Genomic DNA, 23249 nt, shown 5'->3' on the forward strand with positions numbered 1-23249 from the left:
CTCAAACTCTTAACATCTGTAATGCTAAATGTATCTAACCATGGAAAGAGCAGACCCGTACAGAAATTCAAAATAAAGGCCAGCCGGAAGCAATCCTTCCTTTACCAGAAAACAGGCTCGCCCTGATCTGGGCCACCCTCCCCTTCCATTTAAATAAACTCTATCTACCTGAGACTTTAGAAGCAGTTCAACACAAGACCGTCAGCCTGCCTTAACCCTGGAAGGTCTTACTTATCCTGGATTTGCTAGGTGGCTCACTCTAACTCAGCAGAACCACCAGCTCTTTGGGTCAAATGAGCTTCACAGGAGATCACCAACCTGACATCACACTGGAACTCACTGTCTAAAGCACTAGACAACCCTGGACTGTATTGTACACTATCCTATCCTTATTATATCTGTTCAAACTGTGACAGGGTTACGTGGAGAGTTACTATGATGTTTTTTTTTGTTGTGTTTAAAAAATATAATATATAAACAAGTATCTTGCACTTCCCAGTATAGGCTATCTAATAGACATGTATTCTATCTGGAGCCTTGTTACAATAATGAATAATTTGGCAAACATAAAAGGAATGTGGGTGGTTGGACAAATGCTGGTATTGGAGGCCTGGACTAGCAGCCCCTTTTATTGTTCCTTGAACCCTTTCCCTCTCCCCTTCGTCTGGACCAATAGGCTCAAGCCACTCCCTCAGATCTCCTCTCCAATCAGAACAGGATGCTGCCATATGAGACACACTAACATCACCAGCACTCTAGATGCTGGACCTGTCATGCTTTACCACATGCTCATGAGACCATGAGAGTTGTGCAGTTGGGGCTGACTGATGTGGGCTTCTCCCATCATTGTTTGGTGCCATCAGATGGCATTGTCCCATCTTCTGGCCATTGAAATGGGCAAGTCTGAGCCTGTATGGAGTCCTTTCACTGGTGGAATCCAAGCTACAGTAGGTGCATAGTGCCACCCATGTACTGAAGGCATCAGCGAAAATCATGAAGGAATTCTGTGCTGACACATTCCATCAATCGGAGTTGCTACCTCCTTTGGAAATATTGATTTCTAAAACCACTGGTACCTAAGCACCAGTTATCCACACCACAAACACCATCATCATTTTTGGTTGAAGCCACTTTAACTGTCTTTATAATGGATCTATGTCTATATAATCTGCTGATTTTCTTGTCATGGTCCTTAGAGCTGAGCAGACATGGGTCTGACAAGATAACATAGCAAATGTTTAAAGAAATTATTATTTCACAGAAAGGGTGGTGGAAGCGTGGAATGGCCTCCCGATGGAGGTTGTGGAGTCGAGGATTGTGTCTGAATTTAAGAAGGCATGGGATAAGAACGTGGGATCGCTTAGGGAAAGGAAGAGTTAGGGGTTAAAGAGGATGGGCAGACTGGATGGGCCATTTGGCCTTTATCTGCCGTCACGTTTCTCTGTTTTCTTTTTGTCTCCCTTATGTTTGTAGAACAACAACTTTTCTGGCATTCTGCAGAGCCTTCAGTTTGTTAAATTGATGAGCTGGGGGCTGCTATCACAGTCAGTGCCTGCCTTCCCCAATCACAAAAAGCAGCTGATTAACGAAGACACGGTTAAATTGTTTCAAATCATCATTTAAAAAAATATATATATCTAGACAATTTATTGAGAAACTGTTCATGAATCAGCTTCAGGAGCAATTTGTACTGAATAGTTTACATAAGTTTATTCTGGTGTTTATATTTGTTAATACCACATTTGTACAGATTAGTAATGACTTTCATATGTTTGCTGAGAAGAGATTTACTTCTTTGCTTATAAAGTTGGATGTTCATTGCAGTATTGGAATAAATTGTAGCCCATTTACCCCCGCCCCCTCACAGAGCAGCACTGAGCCCCCAGATTAATGCACTGCTCCCACCATCCTGGTTCTGATTCCAGTTTGTGGTATACTTGACAATGCAAACAAGAGTTTTTGTTGCAGGTACTAGATAATGCGTCTTTGTGTATTCTGTTCTGTGATGTTTAGGTAGAATGTCATACATCTGATGTTTATCTTTGTTTAGATGTTCTGTCTTTAGTCTTCTTAGTTTCAAAGAGAAGCAGAATTTATGCTCTTTCCCCCTAATACCACATGCAAGATGGTAATAAATCTAATTACTTATTCTGCTAGATTTGACTCCAAACAGTTTTTCCCATGAAAGCTTGGTTTGGATGTCTGCTTTCTACTACAACTGCTACTACTACTGTTACAATTATTTGTCACTTCTAACTGCCAACAGTTCCTCAAAAAAATTTATACTGGGGCCTATTTCAAAACTGCATTAAGATTTTACAATTACTGTGACTTAGCGGCCAAATTTAGCACACAGTAACTGCAAAACTTCTGAATTGACTGTGGGGTGTGTTCTCAACAATCTGCCTTTCAGCTAATTCAGGGGAAATGCAGTTCTTTATATGTTCAGGGAGCATTTTAATGCGCTGCTTTCTCTGTTGTATTAACAGTAAATGAACAGCGACTATTGCTTCTTTAACCGCAAGGTGTATTTTCCACCCTTCCCCGCTCACATTAGAACGTTAACTTGGAAATTAAAATGCATCACATTAACTGTTAGCACATGCTAACTGCTATCTTACCATCTAACATGATGTAGTAATATTTTGTTGGCCAACATATCCTACATTAATTTTTCATTGAATCTACTAGTCATTCTTATTAATGTGTGGTAATATAGCTTACTAAGATATATATGAAAGTCAGATTCGTTTACTTTAATGACAAAGCATTTAGAAATATACTGAGTTAAAATACAGCGTATGCTTGAATTGACTTATTATAAGGATGAAGTCATTTTTCTTACCCACACAAGATTTCATATCCTCAGAGGCCATGAAGCCATCAAAACACAGGCATCTATATGCTGAAGGTATGTTGGTGCACTGGCCACCATCACAAATGTTGGGGTTGTTTTCACACTCATCAATGTCTACAAAGGAAAACAATTCACACATTAGTGCAGCAAATCTTTAAAAGGATTGCATCAGATACATTTACCTGCATTGCCTTACATATAAGTAAATATAACTCTCGCATATTCATCAACCAAACTGATCTGTGGTCCTCAAGATGCATTCTTTTCCAACATACAGCTGGTAACAGTGATTTATATACTGGAGCAGAATCAAGGAATAGGAACAGAAAATAAAGATCTTTGGGGTAATTTTTCAAAGACTTGGGTTGGTGAAAACAGAGTGAACCCACCTAAATTTGCCAGATTTAGCTAAGTGGAGAATGCATGCATGCACGTTCATCCTATGTGTACTTTTGCTAGTCTAGAAAACATCCCTGGGGTGTAGTTGGAAACTATACATGCAGTAGGCATGTCACCATCTTTAATACTTTACATCATTGTTTAACAGCCTGTGGACTGAAAATTACACTCATATATTGATAGATGGGCAACCTGTTGAAAATTTATCTCTCAAAATCAAAAGGGTGAACCGTTATAATAATGAAGTTTCAATGCATTTGCTAGTAGATTCATCAGTCAGACAGTGGAAAGTACATTCCAGTAATTTGCTCCGCTTAACCTTGATATGAAGTTGCATGGAAAGGAGTGTAAAAGAAACAGGAAAAGGTTCTTCATTGTTGGGAAGGTGGTTGTGGCATACAGGTAGAGGAAATGACAACCAAACCTTGACAGAGTTTGGACATTTTTGGGGCTGATAGGGAGTAAGTAGAAGCAATGACAGAGGGATATGACTGGAGAGCAGAGTCAGAAAGAGAGCTGAAGTGTCAGGTAGGGGACATAGGCGAGTGTAGGGGACATAGATAGGCGCATGTTTTGTTTTAGGTAATGGGAATCTGTAGGATCATCTGCCTAGGTCAGTAGATAGAAACCTATTTATATCTCAAAAAAAGTGGAAGTGGAATCACAAATCTAAACTCAGGTAACACAACTAATGACCCACTCAATTCAAAAATGAGTATACGTGAAAACAATGCAGAGTCTCATTGAAAAGAAGGAAAAGCCTCAAGGTGCGCCTGACCATAAAGGTTTAACGGGCTGCTGGCGATCAATATGACCTAACAAGTGGTCAAATATGATCTGTCCTCATCATAGGCTCAAAAACCTTCTTATTTAAGACAGTCATGCTAAGTCCAGAAAAATCGCTGTGTTAAGAGCTTTCAGCACAAATCATTCAGGCTTGTACTTAACGTATACACAGTAGATAACCAGAAAGACAGAACCCAATAATCAGATAGGAAACACCTCAAATATCAGTAGACTGGATCCACCATCATCTACTAGGTTATTATGCTACTAAAGTAACTGGTAATTATTTCTCCCAAGAGCTATATATTTTATGCTTATATACATTTCACATGGATGTACTCTAAGACTGAGGGAGAAAAGGTTGGCAGAAAAATGAGGAAGGCCTTGTGAAACAGGAGTAATGTCCAAATCTCATTTGCCATTGGGGTTTTTCGGTTTCATTTTGGGAAGAAGGGAGGGGAGGAATGGGAGAAGGAAAATTTGATCTCATCAGTCAGGTATCCAGGAACTGAAACCAATCTTGCAAAACATTACAATCCTCAGTTCCAGATGTGCTACTGTTGCGAATTGCACGTAAGACAGTTGCGAATTGCACGTAAGACAGTTTTTCTTCACTGCGCCTCTATATCCAAAGTACTGGAACCGGATATAGAGGCACAGTAAAGAAAAACTAAATTGAAATGACTGTTATAAGCAAACTGGATATTTAGCTCATCCAGGGGGTCTTTTACTAAGGCAAGCTCACGTTTTTAGCGCGCGCTAAAATTGGGTGCGTGCTAAACGTTACAGACACCCATAGGAATGCGTTGGCATCTCTAACGTTTAGAGCGTGCCCAATTTTAGCATGCGCTAAAAACGTGAGCGTGTCTTAGTAAAAGGGGGTCCCAATTCCTATATTTATTCATGTATTTATTTTGTAAATTTTTAACCCACCATGATAGTGTAAAGACCTATATGAAAATATAAGAAGGGATACTCTGTACACCAATAAGAAATGACTGCTAGAATGACATTTAGAAGCCCTTTTACAAAGCTGCAGCAAAAAGTGGCTTTAGCGTGCTTTTATGAGCGTCTTTCCCATATGCTAAGGTCACTCTTTGCTGCAGCCAGAAAATGGCCAATTTCCCATTTTCTCATTTAATGACCAGGAGCCAAGGGGTCCTTTTACCAAGCGGCAGTAAAAGGACCCCTACAGTGGCATCGGCGCACAGGTGTGCCATGCATTGAAGCCTCCTTATACCACTGCTAGTAAAAGTACCCTTTAAAAAAATGGAAATGGCGGTGCAGTATGTGTAACAGTTGCCATGCGGCCATTTCCAGGGGAAGCCCTTACTGCTTCTTATCTAGGAGGTGGTAATGGCTCCCATGCTAACCCGGCGGTAATTGGAAAGCAATTACTACTGGGTAAGCCCCCCATGCTAAAAAATTAAAACTCATTTTTGGCACTTGGAAATGCCGCATGGTGGGAATTGGCACTACTGCTAGGCTCTCGCGGTAGTCTGGCAGTAGGGCTGAATCACCACATGCCAAGCCTTGGTAGCCTTACCGCAGTTTGGTAACAGGGCCCCTAATGTTGTCATTAGGGCATGGCTATTAACAAAAATTAGTGCATGAGCCCTTCCATAACCTATTTTGTAGGCAGTAAGTGCTCATGAGCTAATCCTGCACTAATCAGCATGCGGAATGTCGCTGCACTAACTGATTAGCACAGACACACCCACTCTATGCCTCCAGGCACGACCCTTGGCAAAAAAAAATATATATCTTAATTTTTAGCACGCTGGTAGCGCACGCAGAAGTCTAAAGTACTGTGGAATGCCTCAACGCAGCTGGCTGGCGGTAAGGTCTCAGACTCAAAATGGACGCACGGCAATTTTCATGTTGCCGCACGTCTATTTTCAGCAAAAATTTTAAAAAGGCCCTTTTTAACAGGTGCACTGAAAAATGATTCTGCGCATGCCCAAAACCTGCGCCTACACTACCATAGGCCATTTTTCAGCGCACCTTAGCAAAAGGACCCCTTTATTTCCATAGGTTCACCAGGTGGGGGGAGTAAGTACCTAGACCAAGAGAGGAAGTTCTATGCGTTTTTATTTGTTGGTGGGGAATGGGAGCCCCTTCAAAATGAAATAAAACAAAAAGCTAATGAAAGCATTGTTCAGCTAGACCCGTCTGAAAAGTGTCTGCTCATTATTCATTGCATAGTTCATACTTCCAACAATTGAAAAATAACAGAATTGACTATTCTTTATTTTTTTTCAGATGTGTAAATCAAATTAAAATAATATATTCTTTAATTTTTCTTTAAACCAGCAGACTGGCTTTCAGTCCCACCCCTGGTTTGTTTTCAGACCTCCAGAAGGGCTTTGGCATTGGAAATAGTTTATTCTATGACCTTCTGGGGCAATTTTCCATGTAGCTCACAGTATTTTTGGTGGTTTCTACTCAATCCACTAGAAGGACATCGAGTCAGAATGGTAATACAGAAAAAATGTTTTCCAAAGTTCATAAACTTTCCCATTCAGAGCACTTCCTGAGGTCTGTGTCTGCCTTTTCTTTCCATTTAAAAGAAAGCTTTTAGATATGCTGAAACATATACCAGCACTATGTACACTTCTGAAACTGCATTATTAGCTCCCTATAAGTACAATAACCACATTTTAGTTTGATAGATCTATTCAATAGAATTCTCTGCAGAAATTCTGAAATGTCTCTTACCCGTGCAAGATCTCTCATCAGGCATAAGTGCATATCCTGTTTCGCAGCTACATTGATAACTTCCTTCTGAGTTTGTGCAGATAGTGTCACAGCCACCATTACCTACTTGGCATTCATCAATATCTAGAACAAAGACAGAAATATTTAGCACGGTAGCAATTTTGATTCTTGTACATATTTAAGTAAGCATAACAATACCTACTAGGGATGTGCACAGGACAACATCGTTTGGTATGTTTTTGATTTGTTTGGGCTTTTTCTCCTGTTTTTGACTTTTTAGGGCTCACTTCACATATTTTTTATTTTTAATAAAAAAATGTTTTTAGCATGCATTAGAACCTTTTGCTACACACTAATGGGACCTAAAGTAACATCGGTTAGCATATCTGGGTTTAAAAAAGGTTTGCACAAGTTCCAGGAAGAAAAGTCCATAGTCTGCAATTGAGATAGACATGGGGGAAGCCAATGCTTATCCCTGGGATTGGTAACGTGTATTTGGGTTTCTGACGGGTACTTGTGACTGGATCTGCCACTGGTGGAAGCAGGATACTAGGCTAAATGGACCAACGGTCTGACCAAGTATGGCTATTCTTATGTTCTTATGCAAGCATTTATTGTGCTTTAACAGCAAATATTAATGCATGGTAAATGCAAAGTCTGATTGATAACCGATGGGAACAACCCCAGCACTTACTGCACAGAAACATTCTTGACTACGCGCTAACAGCAACGTGCAGTCCACATTCGTTTTCTATCCAGTTCCTGTCCCTAATACAGCATGCAGTTAACAAGTGAATTAGTGTACACAGTACAAATAACCACTCTTCTGCTTTAACAACTTAGCTAATTTGCACTTTAACCCCCAGATTCTATATATGGTGACTAAAGGTGTGAATGCAAACAGGGGCGTAGCTAGACCTCGGCGGGAGGGGGGTCCAGAGTCCAAAGTGTGTGGGGGGACACATTTTTGCCTACCTCCCCCACCGCTTCTGACCCCCCCTCCGCCACTGCTGACCCCCCCCCTGCTGCCACCTCTGCCAGGTACCTTTGCTGGCGAGGGTCCCCAACCCCCGCCAGCTGAAGCATTTATCTGTCCCGCGCTGGTCTCGCACTTGCTTCCTCTCCTGTTTTCAGTGCACTGCACGCTCGGCGCGACTGGAAACAGGAGTGGAGGCAAGTGCGAGACCAGCGCAGGACAAATAAATGCTTCCGCTGGCGGGGGTTGGGGTCGGGGACCCCCGCCACCAGCCATACCGGGGTCCCCAGAGCCAATTTGGGGGGCCCAGGCCTCCGTGGTCCCCCATAGCTATGCCACTATGTGCAAAGCAGCATACATACCCAATTTGCACCCACAACTCAATTGTTTAACAATTGTTTAATTGGACACTAACAAGCAATTATTGGCGCTAATTAGAATTCACACGCACTTTCTAAGCATATTCTGTAAAATGTATGCATAAATTCTAATGCGCAGATCACAAAAAGAGGCATGGTTATGTGGCCATGTTCCTGAAAATTACACGCACTGATACAGAATATGCCCCATCCATGAATATATAAGATGTGGGCATTTACACTAGTTTTTAGTTGGCGTAAATGGTTGCACCTAAATTTAGCTTCTCTACATATTCTATAAACCGTCTATAACTTTAGGCAAGGTTTATAGAATAGCACTAAGCGCGTTTCTTTTCAGTACCAATTTGTTTGGCGACATATATAGAATCTGGCCCTAAGCCCTAGATTCAGTAAATGGTGCTCAAAATTTGATGCAAAAACAAAATTGGTGTTGAACAGTATTCTATAAAGGGCATTCCAGGACCGGTGCCCTTTACAGAATAGCATGTAGTTCCGGGATCCACAATCAGCTTTGGGTGCGAGGAGTTACACCATCTGAAAACAGATGTAAATCCTGGCATGTAAGTTATGCACGGATCCACACTATTCTATAACACTGCGTATGGAAACACTTAGATGCTACTCGATAAATGGTTGTGCAAGTGTGTTTTCATGCAGATATGCCGTTTCAATCCCATTTCGCTGCCAGAATACTCTTCTGAGCTTAAAATGTGTTGCGGAAGTAGCACCTAACTGTTTGGAGCCATCAATAGAATTCCCCTGTAACTGCTTAATGCACTTTAAAAGGGCTCCCAATTGACCTAATAAAACATTAATTTGTAGGTTAACACACATTTTATTGATTTAGCATGCGTTACATTTAAAAGAGCTCCTAATTGACTTAATGAACATTAATTGGTAGGTTAACACACAAATTATATTGATTTAATATGCACTACATTTAAAAGGCTCCTTAATTGACTTAATGAACATTGATTTGTAGGCTAACACACATATTGATTTAACATGCAGTATGTTTAAAAGGGCTCCTAATTGACTTAATAGAACATGGGGGGGGGGGGGGGGGAGGGAATGGGACTTGATATACTGCCTTTCTGTGGTTTTTGCAACTACATTCAAAGTAGTTTCTACAGGTACTTATTTGTACCTGGGGCAATGGAGGGTTAAGTGACTTGCCCAGAGTCACAAGGAGCTGCAGTGGATATTGAACCCAGTTCCCCAGGAGCAAGGTCCACTGCACTATCCACTAGGCTACTCCTCCACACACATTACATTGATTTAGCATGCCCTACATTTAAAAGGGCTCCTAACTGACTTAGGGAACATTAATTTGTAGCTTAACACACATTATGTTTATAAGTTTATTTAGCATACCCTATGTTTAAAATAGCTTCTAATTGACTTAATGAACATTAATTTGTAGTTTAACACACAATATGTTGGCTTAGCATGTCCTACGTTTAAAAGGGCTCCTAAATTGACTTGGGGAACATTAATTTGTAGCTTAACACACTTTATGTTGGTTTAACATGCCGTACATTTAAAAGGGCTCCTAATTGACTTAGTGAACATTAAGTTGTAGCTTAACACACATTATGTTGATTTAGCATACCCTACATTTTTAAAGTTGCACTAAAAAACTGAATTAGGACTAGCTAGTGCACATCCCTAGTATCTACAGGTTGACCACTGTTGGCTACAAAGAGACCAGACTTTTTCATAATAAACATAGAAAGAAACATTGCCCTGGATTCTATGTATGGTGCCGAAATGTGGACACACCTCTGAGCTGTGCGTATGACTTCATTTCTAACAAGCTGTTAACCATGAATAACTGGATGCTAAAAACCAGTTCTTGATGTTAATTAGCACCAATTAGTATTTGAATGCACATCTGGCTGCATACTGTTCTATAACCCTGGGCACCTACATCCTATAGCACACAACTCAAAGGGGGCGTGGCCATGGGAGGGGCTTGAGTGAGTTATGGGCATTCCAAAGAGTTGTGCAAAATGTTAAATATTGGGTTTCTACGCTCATTTTGATGGCCGGGATTTACACCAGGTTTCAGTCTGGCACCCAGAGTTGAGTGCAGGGACCGACCCTAAGCGCTATTCTATAAAGGGCACAAGAAATTCCTCATTGACATGCATAAATCATTAGAACACTGGCATTTGCACTCAATCTTGCCACATACAATCAAATGGTTCCTTATAGAATTAGCCTTTAATCGGCATCATTAGGTATCTCTGAACCAGCAAGGCAGGAGTGACTGGTGACTGCTCTTGATCTGTGAAGGAAGGTAAGGTGGATAGGGTAAGCAGCTAGATGGTGAGTTTCAGGGTCAGGAAAGGAAAGAGAAAGAACCCAGGAGGGCTTTTCTGTTTTGTTTTAATTTTTCCATCACAAGGCCTTTCGTGAAAATGAAACAAGATGAAAACTAGTGCAATTTCATGTCATTTTATAATACAGCTGCTGCCACAGGTGAATTCAAAAGCATTATGGGTGTGCAGCATGGTTAAACTTAACTGGACAATTCTGGTGGCCAGCAGAATTTGCCTGAAAAATAGCCGTACATCTTTATCTCGTTATTTTTAACCAGCTGAATTGAAAGATGCAGGAATGTGATAGAAAACTAGTAAAGGATATTCAATTAACTTTGTGGCTCTCAGGTTAGTGACCTCAAGGTTTTTGTTTTTGTTTTTAAATCCAAGTAAATTTTCCAAAAGCTTCAACTACCCGATTCCACAAACAATGAAAAATTTTCCGGGTTTCTCGAATTGTTCAGCAAATCTATTTTGAAGAATTTAGTTCATTTTAGGTGGACTCCAGAGATGAAGGAACTAGAAAAGCCCTGTTTTAGGAATATATCTTCACTATGATTGCTCTTTAAGCAAGTAGAATAACAGATGCTCGTTAATTTGTGCAGATCAGTAAATAACGTTTAGCTCAAGTACTTACCAACGCAAAATAGTTTATCAGGTGTGACCTTATACCCAGGCTTGCAGGCACACTGGTACCTTCCTATCAGGTTTACACAATGGCCATTTTTGCAAAGGTTGGTGCTCAGTTCACATTCATTAATATCTATAAGAAAAATGTAAAACAGCAAAACAGTTTAAGCTTATATACAATACATACAAACTACAGACATCAACACTCTATATAATGCATTTCAGAATGAACACCTCTCAAAGAGGCCTACGTGATTTGTATTAATATGGAATTCACAACTTAGGGGCTAAGCCCTAACGTTAGTACAACAGAATAAGCTTACCACAAAATGCGTTAAAGCGTTCTGTGGTAATTTGATTGTTTGTGCTCACTTGCGAGCCCTTTTACTAATGCGCAGAAGCCAACACGGGCCTACTGCATGATTAATGAGCACTGATGCGGGACACATTGAGAAATCCCGTGGTAGTTTCATACTCAGCAGGCGTGGGAGGCGTGGGAGGCATGCCCATGGGCGGAGAGTAGGCATGCCTGCACTGATCGGGTAGCGTGGGCACATTACCAAGTGCTACCTGATTAGCAAGGGAGCCCTTACCGCCTCCTAAATAGGTGGCAGTAATGGCCACATGCTAATGGGGAAATCAGCATATGGCTATTACAAAAAAAATGTGACATGGCGGCCATTTTACCAGCATACTAAAAGTGGCTGCAGCAGGCAGAAAATCCACATGCTGACAGCAGCACCGGACACTTTTTAGCACGACTTGGTAAAATGACCCCTAATTGCGTGTTATTTATATTTTTTTCAATTTTTTTGGGAGGGGTGCCATGGGAGAGGAAAAAGCAGGGAAGTGTTATCCAAATAGCACATTCTGAGTTGTGCACACTAACTGGATAATGCAGACTTAACATAAAAAGGAGGCAGTAAGTGCTCCTGCGTTATTTTTCGCATGTCTCGTGTGCTAATGGAAAAATCAACATGAGACTTGAAAAAAATTCCTGAATATACTGGTGCATAAAATATGGGCTTAGCCAGGTGTGTGCTGGTAAATTTTTAACAATGAGCTCTATCTCCATGCATAGCCAGCTCTGCAATTTGGGGGTGGGGGCAGGGGTGGACTGGAGGGGGGCAATGCATGCCTCTCTCTCTCCCCCCTTGTATGGGCACATTAGACATACCTTTACTGGCAGGGATGCCGAGCCCCACCAGCCAATAAATGGACTGCCACTGCTCCCTGCTGCTTGTTTCTGGCTCTGAGCAACATGCTGGGACTTCTCGCTCATGCACGAGAAGTCCCAGCCTGCTGCTCAGAGAATTCAGGAAGGGGCTACTTTAACAACCGGCTCCAAAAATTCTTACTTATTCCAATAAAAAAGGTATCATCTTATTTTCTTTGTTTTATTTTATTCTATTTCTATTGATTACCTTGAAAAGTTAGCAAACGTCTCTCGCAAGCCTATGAGAGCCCGCTCCAGCACACCACTGGGCTTGGCGCACAGCAAAGTCCCATGTTAAAATGTGCTAAGCCTATATTTTAGTGTATTTTAGTGAAAGGGCCCCACAGTTATCATGTTAAATCCCTAATTTGGAAATTCATGTTAGGACATGGTGAGGGGGAGGTAGGTGCCTTGCAGTTAACACAGTTGTTAATATGTGTAAACAGTAAACGTGGCAGAGAACACAAAACAGTTATCTGCATGTCCAGGTAACTGGCCGTAGAGATCATGGTCCTGTGATACATACACAGGTACCTTCTCCTGGAACTACCCTCAACTGTTATTGCAGTGGTTTTGCAGCTACCATGGGTTAAATTTTGTAGTTAACATGTATGAACTGCAAAACCTTAATACAATTAGTAATTAGGCCCTGTACCCCCTAATTCTCTAAAAGTCGCCAAAAATCGTGTGCGTAAATTTGGATGCGTACCCAATTTGTGCATGCAATTTAATAGAACAATGGCTTTTGAACAAGCAGTTATTAGCACTAACTAACGTTCATTGGAATTTACATGCAAGTTAAAAAAAGGGGGGCATGCAAATGGGAGGGTCATGGGTGGAACGGGGGCCTTCCTAGCATTTACGCCCGTTGTTATAGAATAAGGGGTATTAGGCGTGTACATTTGCACCACATTTCAGTTGATGCAAATGGCCACACCTACAGGTAGGCGTGATTCCTAGGCATAAACGCTATTCTATGAACTGCTCCTAACTTTAAGCATCACTTTTAGAATAGCACTTTTTTCAGTGACATATATAGAATTCACCCTATAATGTTCTGTTAACACCCAATCCCTATATATTAATTTCAGGATACCTGTACATGCTGAACCATCTGGGGCCACTTCATGCCCAGGAGGACACTCGCACTGGAAACTCCCCTCTGTATTTAAACAAATGCCACCTCGACACAGAAGAGGATTTCTTTCACACTCATCAATATCTGGAAAATAAAATATGTGCATAATAAGCTATGTTACAGTTTTGTACACAATATTTAAAATAACTCTGTCTTTCACTCAGGAGGGAAGGCAGCATGTTCTGGATTCCACTACGAATTAGATCTAAAATAGCTCCCCCTCTTGTTGGTTCCTAGTATTACCTCCCTAGCATTTCTTGAAATGGCATTTTTTTCAGTCGATATTGGACTAATGAAATCGCCCACTATTATCATGTTGCCAAATGTGTTAGCGTTCCTAATTTCTGTTAACATTTCATCATCTGTCTGTTCATTCTTGTCAGGTGGATGGTACTGTATCCCCACCACTATTCTCTTTCCCTGAGGGATGACACATATGAGTCTGGTCATCTTGACTAGGAAAACTAAATAGTGCTTCATATTAAAGGCATTCAAAATGCATAATAAGGTGGGAGCAAAGTAAAAATAAAACCCAGCCGATATTCAGCCGGTGTTGGACGGTGTTTCTTTTGTCCACCACTGGTGTTAAAACCAGAAATTCAATGCCGGGCCCTATGCGAGCTTTGGCATTGAATTTCTGGTTTGTTTGTTTTTTTAAGCCAGCTAACACATGACTGGTTAAGATAATATTAAGGCTTAACCGGCCATGGGATACTGCACAAAGATAAGACAGATATTATCCTTGCCAGTTAGGTCTCAATATCGGGACCTAACCAGACTCTGTCCCCAAATGCCCCCCCCCCCCCCCCCCCCCGGAATGCCCCCAAAATAGCTGTCTTTAAGTTTGGTGTTAACCGGTCATTTTTCAGCAAGAATGACTGATTAAGTGCCACTGAAAATGACTAGATAGCCATGACCAAGCGAGTTAACCGGTCAGCAGCTGTTTCTGGCTTGTTAGCTCACTTTAAATATCGGCCAGAATGATTTCATGTATCAGTCTTTGCAGACTTACTATAACTATAATTAGCAAAACACAAGACTGATTTAAAGAACATATGTTTGGATAACTGTCTTATCCATCCCCAAAAGTACTTACCCATGCAGTTTTTCATCATCATAAATCCACTCTCATATCCTTCAAAGCAGACACATTCAAAGTCTCCAGGAGTATTAACACAGGTGCCTTCACCACAAACATCAGGAGATATCTGACATTCATCGATATCTGGATAGAAATCAAAACACAGTAACGTAAATTGACCATTCTAGCTCTTCAATAAGACATTTTAAATGTACAAAATATGTATGTTATACAGCTCACCTGTACAGTTTCTTTCTTCTGAATCAAGTGAAAACCCATTGTCACATTTGCATTTGAAACTACCGATGGTATTTCTGCATTTTCCATGTGTACATAGCTTGGGAATCATTTTACACTCGTTAATATCTAAAAATAAGAAGACAAAAAAATTCTATTATTTTTGATATCCACTCAGTTGGGCTCCAATCCAGACAGAAACTAGGTTGTACCTTGTGATGATTAAGGGGGTCTTTTACTAAAGCTTAGCTTGACTTGTCTGCAGCAGGGCCCATTGGAATAAAATGGGCTCTGCTGCAGGTAACTCGAGCTAAGCTTTAGTAAAAGACCCCCTTAATGAAATCTAAACTTAGACTCAGCCAATCCAACTATGTAATTCTACATGCATTGACTGAATTCTCTTAGGGGCCCTTTGACTAAAAGGATGCTGAGTTCTAACACATGGTTAGTGCACCAACAAAAGCTTACCACAAAACACGCAAAATAGTTATATGGTAATTTGCCTGTTTACGTGCACTTATCGCGTGTTATTTTTAAACTTTTTTTTCAGAAGAGAGGAGGTAAGTGCTTCCATGTTAATTTTTTGCAAGTCCTGCGAGTTAATGAAAAATTAGCACAGGACCTACAACCCCCCCCCCCCCCCCTTAAAATAGTAGCAACTTAAATATGGGCTTAGCACACAGGAAAATCAATAAAGATATCTGTACACAATCGGTGGCTGCTTTGTCACTACTGGTCATCTCCACTGTGTTGTTTCTGTGTGCTGAGATTTGTGGAGTTCAGTTCTTCTTTTCTTTGCTACAGAGAAATATGTATTTTTTTCTGCCTACTGACCGAGGCTTGCAGTTCTAATCTGTGCCACCAACTTGAAGGCACAGGCATAGATCAGGCGCTAGGTTGCATGGTCACATGAATACATAAAGAGGGTTAAATCAGTACAAGTTTGAAACTTGTGAGGAACTTTGTCAACAACTGAGGAAAATTTAGCAGGCACAGGTTCAAATGCTTAGTATAATTCTCCAGTGTTCTCTGAAACAACATATAGTACTGTACCAATGTCACCTAAGGAAACTTTTTATAAATCTTTGCAAGACGTGTTTAAATATTCCACTGAGCCTTTTCCCTCATTTCATAGAATTTATTTTCTACTAGTTACTAAAAAACAATCTACTCCTGTACGAGCAGGGTCGGCTCAAGGGATAGTGGCATCCTAAGCCAACTTGCTTTGGCAGCACCCCCCCCCCCCCCCCAATCACATGGCATTGCATCACTTCCGGCACTCCCTCCCTTCCTCCCCATGGGTTCAGCATCTCCCCCTCTCTTGGGTTGGTATCTCTTCCCTCCCTCAGTCCAGTCTCTCTTTCGCTCTCCTCCGTCTCCCTCTCGGCAAGTCTGGCACTACTCCCTCATCTCTCTCTCTCTCCCCCCCCCCCCCCCCCATGGTCCTGTAAAGTTTACATTGGTCAACAGCAGCAGCAGCATGACAGGCTGCCTTTGGCCAGCCCCTGATTCTTCCCTCTGCCATGCCAAGTGGCATTTGAATATTTTTCTACAAAAAACATCCAAATCATGATTTTAAAAACTCAGATTTGAGCTGTTTTTCTCTGCAGTGCATCCAAATCACAAAGGGGCCTGTTGTGGGCGGGATTTGGGAGTTCCCAAAACTTGGACATTTTTCTGCCCTGGGCTAAAAGTTAGACATTTTGGTCTGGACCTGTTTCAATCAACACTAAGTCACAAAAAGGTGCCCTAAATGGCCAGATGACCACTGGACGAATAATGGTATAACACTCCCCCAGTGGTCACTGACCCCCTCCCACTCCCCAAAGATGTGAAAGAAACAGTACATACCAGCCTCTATGACAGCTTCAGATGTTATTGCCAGTCCTATTATAGTGGCAAGCAGGTCTCTGGAATAGCTTAGTGATCAGTGCAGTCCACTGAAGAGAAGAGGACCCAGGCCCATATCTCACTCTATTTGTTACACTTGTGGTGGAAAGCGTGAGCCCTCCAAAACCCACCAAAACCCTGCTATACCTACATATAAGTAGGTCCCGTCATCTCTGAGCACTCTACCAGAACCCTTATCCACACTCTTATTACCTCTCGTCTAGATTACTGCAACCTGCTTCTCACCGGCCTCCAACTTAACCATCTCTCTCCTCTTCAATCAGTCCAATGCTCTGCTGTGCGACTCATTTTCCGCCAAAGTCGCTATGCTCACATTAGCCTTCTCCTCAAGTCACTTCACTGGCTCCCTATCCCTTTTCGCATTCAATTCAAACTTCTCTTACTGACCTATAAGTGCATTCACTCTGCCGCTCCCCAATGCCTCTCCACTCTTGTCTCTCCCTATGCCCCTCCTCGGATACTCCGCTCTGTAGATAGATCTCTCTTGTCTGTCCCCTTCTCCTCTACTGCTAATTCCAGACTCCGTTCCTTTTATCTCGCTGCACCTCACTCCTGGAATAAACTTCCCGAGCCTGTTCGTCTAGCTCCGTCGTTGGCCGTTTTCAAGTCCAGGCTAAAAGCCCACCTCTTTGACACTGCTTTTGACTCCTAACCTCTACTCACTTGCCCTGTACCCCACCTCTTTAATTCCTTTACCTCTGTCAGTTGTTCTGTCTGTTTACCTGACTTATTTAGATTGTGAGCTCATTGAGCAGGGACTGTCTTTTCGTGTTTAATGTACAGTGCTGCGTATTCCTTGTGGCGCTAAAGAAGTGATAAGTAGTAGTAGTAGTATATAAGTGACATCTGCAGACACAAGGGCTATTGTATTGGTGTACAGTTAGGTATAATAGGTTTTTGATGGTTTTTGGAGGGCTCATCATACAACATAAGAGGGTAATGGTGTGATGTGCACCTGGAACCTTTTATGTGAATTCCACTGTAGTACCCTCTAAAGTGCCCACTACCTTGCTGGGATGCCTGAGTGGCCAGTCAACTAAGAATGCTGACTATCTCCCCCCCCCCCCCCCCCCCCCCCCCCCATTCATCCCAATGACTTGTTTTTGTGCATTTTTTCCCTTGGACTTTTCTGGTTTGAAAATGGTCATGTTCACTACTGGATTTTTGGACTTTTTTCGCAAAACGTCCCAAATTAGATTTAGACATCATATCGAAAATACCCCTCTATATTACCTTTTTGTCTTTAAAACCTAATTCCAAATAGACTTAGTACTTCACTTGAATTTTACTCACAAAATTGCTAATATGCACAATTCAGGCTTCTAAAAATTGCTCCAAATATTTCTCCTATAGATAATTTATATAACATGTCTCATGCGCTTTGCAACTTTCCTTTTAAAATCATAGCGTAATGTGATTACCTCATGCAACTGCAATTACATTTACAAATTTATTTCTATACTTTTTGATGTGGCAGTGTCATGTACCTACTCAGTTTTGACCAAATTTGAGTGAGGCATTGTATACTTCTGTAGCAAAGACATTCACTCAGTTCTTTTACTAACATGTAAATTGCAGAGGATCTGATTTAAATATGGCCACTTATTTACTTCTCAGGTTTTCCAGTGTGTAGTCACATCCCTCCTTATGTATTATGAAAAGAGAGTCACTGTTGGTTAATAGGGATAATTTAGATATGTAAGGGGCCCTGTTTCTAAACCGCATTAAGGGGCTTTTCAGTAATTTAACACTTACCACAAAGTAAACCATGCGTTAACCCCCAGATTCTATATAGCACGCCTAGAGTTACACAAGGTTCTGCACGTAAATCTAGGCGTATTCTATAACTGCGCGCATAGATTAATTGTTTTAACAAGCTGTTAAGTGTTGTTAACAGCTGTTAAGCAATAACAAGCACTAATTGGCAAAAATTAGAATTTACGTGCATACATTGCTAAGCGTATTCTGTAATGTACTGCGCTTACATTCTAATGTGCACAGGCAAAAAGGGGCGTGCTTAGGGGAGGCATGGAAATGGGTGTTTTATGGGTGTTCCAAAATCTTTGCGCATTGTTATAAAATATGGGCCAATGCCCATAAATCTACGCGCAGGGATTTACACCAGCTTTTTGTTGGCGTAAATGGATGTTCGTAGATTTAGTCACATGAGCTACGCCTAAGTGTATTCTAAATACCGCTCGTAGATATATGCACAGTATTTAGAATATGCTTAGGAATGATTGCCTAATGTGTGTTAATTTTAGGCGCCATATATAGAATTGAGCACTAAGTGCTTTTGTGTCAGGGCGTGGCATGGGCAGAGAGTGAGTGTGGCAGGCATTTGGCAGTTAATGCGCTGCACTCACAGTGTGCTGACTATTGTGGAGTGAACGTGAGACCACTTACCACCTCCTAAATAGGAGACACTAAGGGATATTTTTACCAAACTGCGGTACAAAGGGGCCTACGGTAGCAGCGGCGGCCATTTTTGCTGCAAACCGGGGCCCATTCTACTGCAACGGGTAAAAAAGGCTGAAAATCTACATGGCCATTGCATTTACCGTGTGGCCATGCAGGAGGGAGCACTTGCTGCCACCCATTGAGGGCCCCTAAGTGAGTATTAGCACACAACCTACCCATTTTAAGCCATGATAACTGCACATTTACTGAGGTTTAATAAAAGGGCTCTCAACAGTAGAAACAGGCAGCATAGTGGATCCAGATTTTGCCAGAAGGACCATGCTATTGTTAATATATGGCCTAGCTTTAAGGCTACCACTGGAATAGTGATGGCCAAAGCTATGCAGCCTAAAACAACTGAAAAAGTACTGACTAGGCCAAACAACAAGTAAATGATTTAATATTTGAGAATCTGCAAAAAGCAGGTCTGAATAATGACTTCTGACACAAATTGGTACAATTTTTAAATCAAATATAGCATCTGTAATGAAAGATCAGATGAATAAAATGGAGCTTATTAGTTTTGGTATACAATGATACAGAGGTAATACAGAGTTCATGAGAAGGGTATGAAAAGTATTGCAGCCGGAAGATGTGAAACTGTTATCTCAACGCTTCCCAAAACATGTTGATAATTAGCAGTAGCTGAGAACGGAAGGAGGTGGGCACATCAGACAGCAGACCGCGTGGGAAAGTATGATCTCAGAAAGTGAGAAAGATTAGGAGCAAGGTTTCTCACCATTCACTTCTATGGAGAGGTTTGTGTATAAAAGAGGGGAGATTTTGCCTTAGTTTGGAACTCCTCCCCAACGCTTCTCTCAGACGGCAGGGCGCTGTGCAGATAAACCCAGAATCTGATGTCTGTATTTGTATCAACTTAAAGACTTGTCTTTGGGTAAGGAATAAAATGTACCTATCTATTTAAACCTATCTCTGTCTCTATTTTTATTGATTCTATCTTCTCTTTACCTAACATTTAGCCTAAGGTAGATCACATACAAGTGATACTCAGTTTTGGACAGAAAGCAATAGTTATGGGAATTAGTTTTCAATTACAGCTCCTAATGCCACCCCCTTATGATTGGGTGACAATGGAGGTCAGAGAAACTATACAGAACCTGATATATGAAATAAGTACCTTTAGTCCCCCGTGTGACGGAGTCAGAAAGAGGTCTATAAAAAGAGGTAATTAAAAACACTATAAAACTGAAAATGAAACATATTGCGATATTTCCCTTGATAACGTCCATGTTTTAGGGGCATAATAAAACTCTTAGGGCATTTTCAGTACCTTTAAAGAACGGTTTTCCATTTACAGGCTCTTTGCTAGCAAAGCCGGGCCCTCTTGGACAGAGAGTTGAATATTCTGGTGATCCAATTATAGGACATTCTTCACATTCAGGTCCCCATGCAGCACCAACTGAACAGCAGCAGCCGTCCATTCGATGTCGGCCCGCAATAGGCGAGGTGCATTCTTCATCTTCATGTTTCAGGTAGCACGTTTCCAAACGAATATCTATTGACAAGTAATTGAAATGACAAAGTCAACTGTTATTATGTCATTAATGTCATATAGGAAGCAAAACACCAAAGTGGAGGGACAAGGGTAACCTTATGAAGTCCATAGGAACAGGCAAACAGTAAGGTTGATGGACGATACTTTCAACATTATCACACTGAAAAGCAGTGGTGCAGCTATGGGGGGCCACAGAGGCCTGGGCCCCCCAAATTGGGTCTGGGGCCCCCCAGTTTGGTGGGGGTTCCCAACCCCCACCAGCTACAGCATTTGTCCTGCACTGGTCTCACATTGCTTGGCGCCCTGTCTGTTTTCAGTCGCTAACATTAACATGTGCAATGAGACTTAGTTACTAATAATTGGAGCTAACAGTAAAACAGCACATCTTAACAGAAGTCCAGGTTGATAACTTCCCCTCTAAATCTTGTTTCAGTTACTGTATCTAAAGCCTTGCCATTGTTTCTTGCATTTCTAAAGAACTTTTTAAAAAACTTTAAAGCATACCAAGACATGTTCGTCCGGAGAAATCTAGGCTCATTCCACTGGGACACTGACAAACAAAGGATCCAAAGGTATTCACACAATGTCCATTTGTGCAGAGGCCAGGAAACACATCACATTCATTGACATCTGTTTAAAAAGAAACTCCGTATGAGATCTTTGAAATCCCCCAAAATTACTTTTTTAATTCTTTAATAGGCAGATCACAAAAACTGAATAGACTATGACATGTTAAGTTGTTTAAAAACTTTGAGATTAATAGTCAAATGATTTGTCTGAGGGAGTTATCCAGACAAATTTTGCCTTTTTAAAAGTCTCCCCTACAGATTTCATAAATTTAGTGTGCAGACCGAAAACAGCTGACAAAAATGGAAGAGAAGCCTAGTGGTTAGTGCAGCAGACTTTGATCCTGGTGACCTGGGTTCAATTCCCACTGCAACTCCTTGTGATCTTGGGCAAGTCACTTAACCCTCCATTGCCCAGGTACAAATAATGTAGATTGTGAGACCTCTAGGGACAGGGAAAGTACCTGCATACAATACACATAGGGCTACGTATGTCTAGTAGTGCTACAGACATGATTAGTAGTGGTAAAAGTCCAGAAGATGATCCATAAAAAGGTCTATTAGCAGCAACAGCAGCATCTTCGGGACTTTTGTCATCTGTTTTCAGTCTGATCACTTTTTGTGCTGGTCTGGCCCTTGTAGACCACCTGCCTGTCTGTGGGTGCTGGGCAGGGCCTTCTTAAAGCATGAACCAGGTGAGGCACTGGCTCAAGGCACCAGCAGGTCAAGGGCTCCAATAGTCTGCCTCACTGGATCACCCTTCACAGCAGCGTGAGCATGTTGCTTTATTCTTGCTGCTATGCTCTCCTCCCTGTGCTACCACCAGCGCAATCGCAGGTTTTAATGCAAGAACAGGTAGTGCCTGTTCCCCTGAGAAACAGGAATGAGCTGTTCTCATGTTTAAACTGATAAACCTTCTTCCTTCCCCCCTCCTCCCCTCGTATTAATATTGTGTTTAGTTCTCTTTTAGCTGGCAGAATCTGAAAGGCAGCCATTTTGTGTCAATCAGCCCCTGGGGCCTGATTCAACCTTTTCATCAGTCTACATATTCTCTATGGAAAGGCACCTTATGGTTTGCATTAGACCAAATCAAAGAAGGGATATTGATGCAGACAGGCTTGAATCCAGTCCTAAATGTTGAGGTGTGCTGTGAACTCTTCCTCCCCGCCATAATTCTGCAGTCAGAGAGAGTTAATGTCATGCTTATGTGTGTCATATCTAAGGGGTTATGAGAGGCACACATTTTTCATCTCATCAACTACTCTTAAAATAAACAGGATCTTTCTTAACATAATACAGTCTCAATGTGTTCGAATGCTAACATGTTTATGACCAAATATGGTTTTTATACTTTGTTCTTCAGTTCTAGGTCAGGCACTGTTTTACTGTTTACTAGTCCATCTGTTTATAATATGACATTCCTATACAGAATGGCTGCCCTGTGATAGCAAATCACACGGTAACAGATTAAACTAATTCTTATTCAAAGTGCCATTGCCGAATTGTATTAAAAGCAAACATAACAAACAGGGATTGGAAACTGCTTGCTGACTCACTTTCCCCATGCCCCTTTAAAAATAAACTTAAAACTGGATCTAATGTATTTGTCCCTGTTTTTAAACTGCTTAAGGACAGGAAATACAATTTTGCTTGGCTTAAGAAATAGTTTTTTTTTTTTCTTTGTAGCTGGTTTTGTAGGTTAACTGGGTACCTTCACAGCTTGGAGTGAAGCCAGGGCCAGATTTTCTTCCGTTGTAGCATGAAAGTGGTTTTCAAAGATTTTAAACCCACAGAAACCACAGTCTGCCATGAACGGTACATATGTACAGAACTCAGTGGTTGGAGGTGATCCATGAGAAACAGTCAGCAAAAGGCTTCGTGTTGTATCAGGTGCCCTTAATGTCAAATTGTGCATATTATTCTTACATAAGAACCTAAGTGTTGCCATACTGGGACAGACTGAAGGTCCATCAAGCCCAGCATCCTGTTTCCAACAGTGGCCAATCCAGGTCACAAGTACCTGGCAAGATCCCAAAAAAGTACAATACATTTTG

General features: G+C 41.4%; 1 protein-coding gene across 1 annotated transcript in view; it reads right to left on the reverse strand.

Moving 5' to 3' along the window:
- Positions 1-23249, reverse strand: part of FBN1 (fibrillin 1) — a 415078-nt gene that overhangs the window by 144565 nt on the left and 247264 nt on the right. The window contains exons 24-31 of the mRNA XM_030189555.1: positions 21134-21259; positions 20405-20629; positions 14746-14871; positions 14521-14649; positions 13383-13508; positions 11078-11203; positions 6761-6883; positions 2846-2971 (exon numbers count right to left, since the gene is read on the reverse strand). Of these exons, the coding sequence (XP_030045415.1) occupies positions 2846-2971; positions 6761-6883; positions 11078-11203; positions 13383-13508; positions 14521-14649; positions 14746-14871; positions 20405-20629; positions 21134-21259 (1107 nt within the window). The remainder of the gene's footprint in view (positions 1-2845; positions 2972-6760; positions 6884-11077; positions 11204-13382; positions 13509-14520; positions 14650-14745; positions 14872-20404; positions 20630-21133; positions 21260-23249) is intronic.

Source organism: Microcaecilia unicolor, chromosome 1, assembly GCF_901765095.1.
Source record: "Microcaecilia unicolor chromosome 1, aMicUni1.1, whole genome shotgun sequence".
NCBI classification, from domain to species: domain Eukaryota; kingdom Metazoa; phylum Chordata; class Amphibia; order Gymnophiona; family Siphonopidae; genus Microcaecilia; species Microcaecilia unicolor.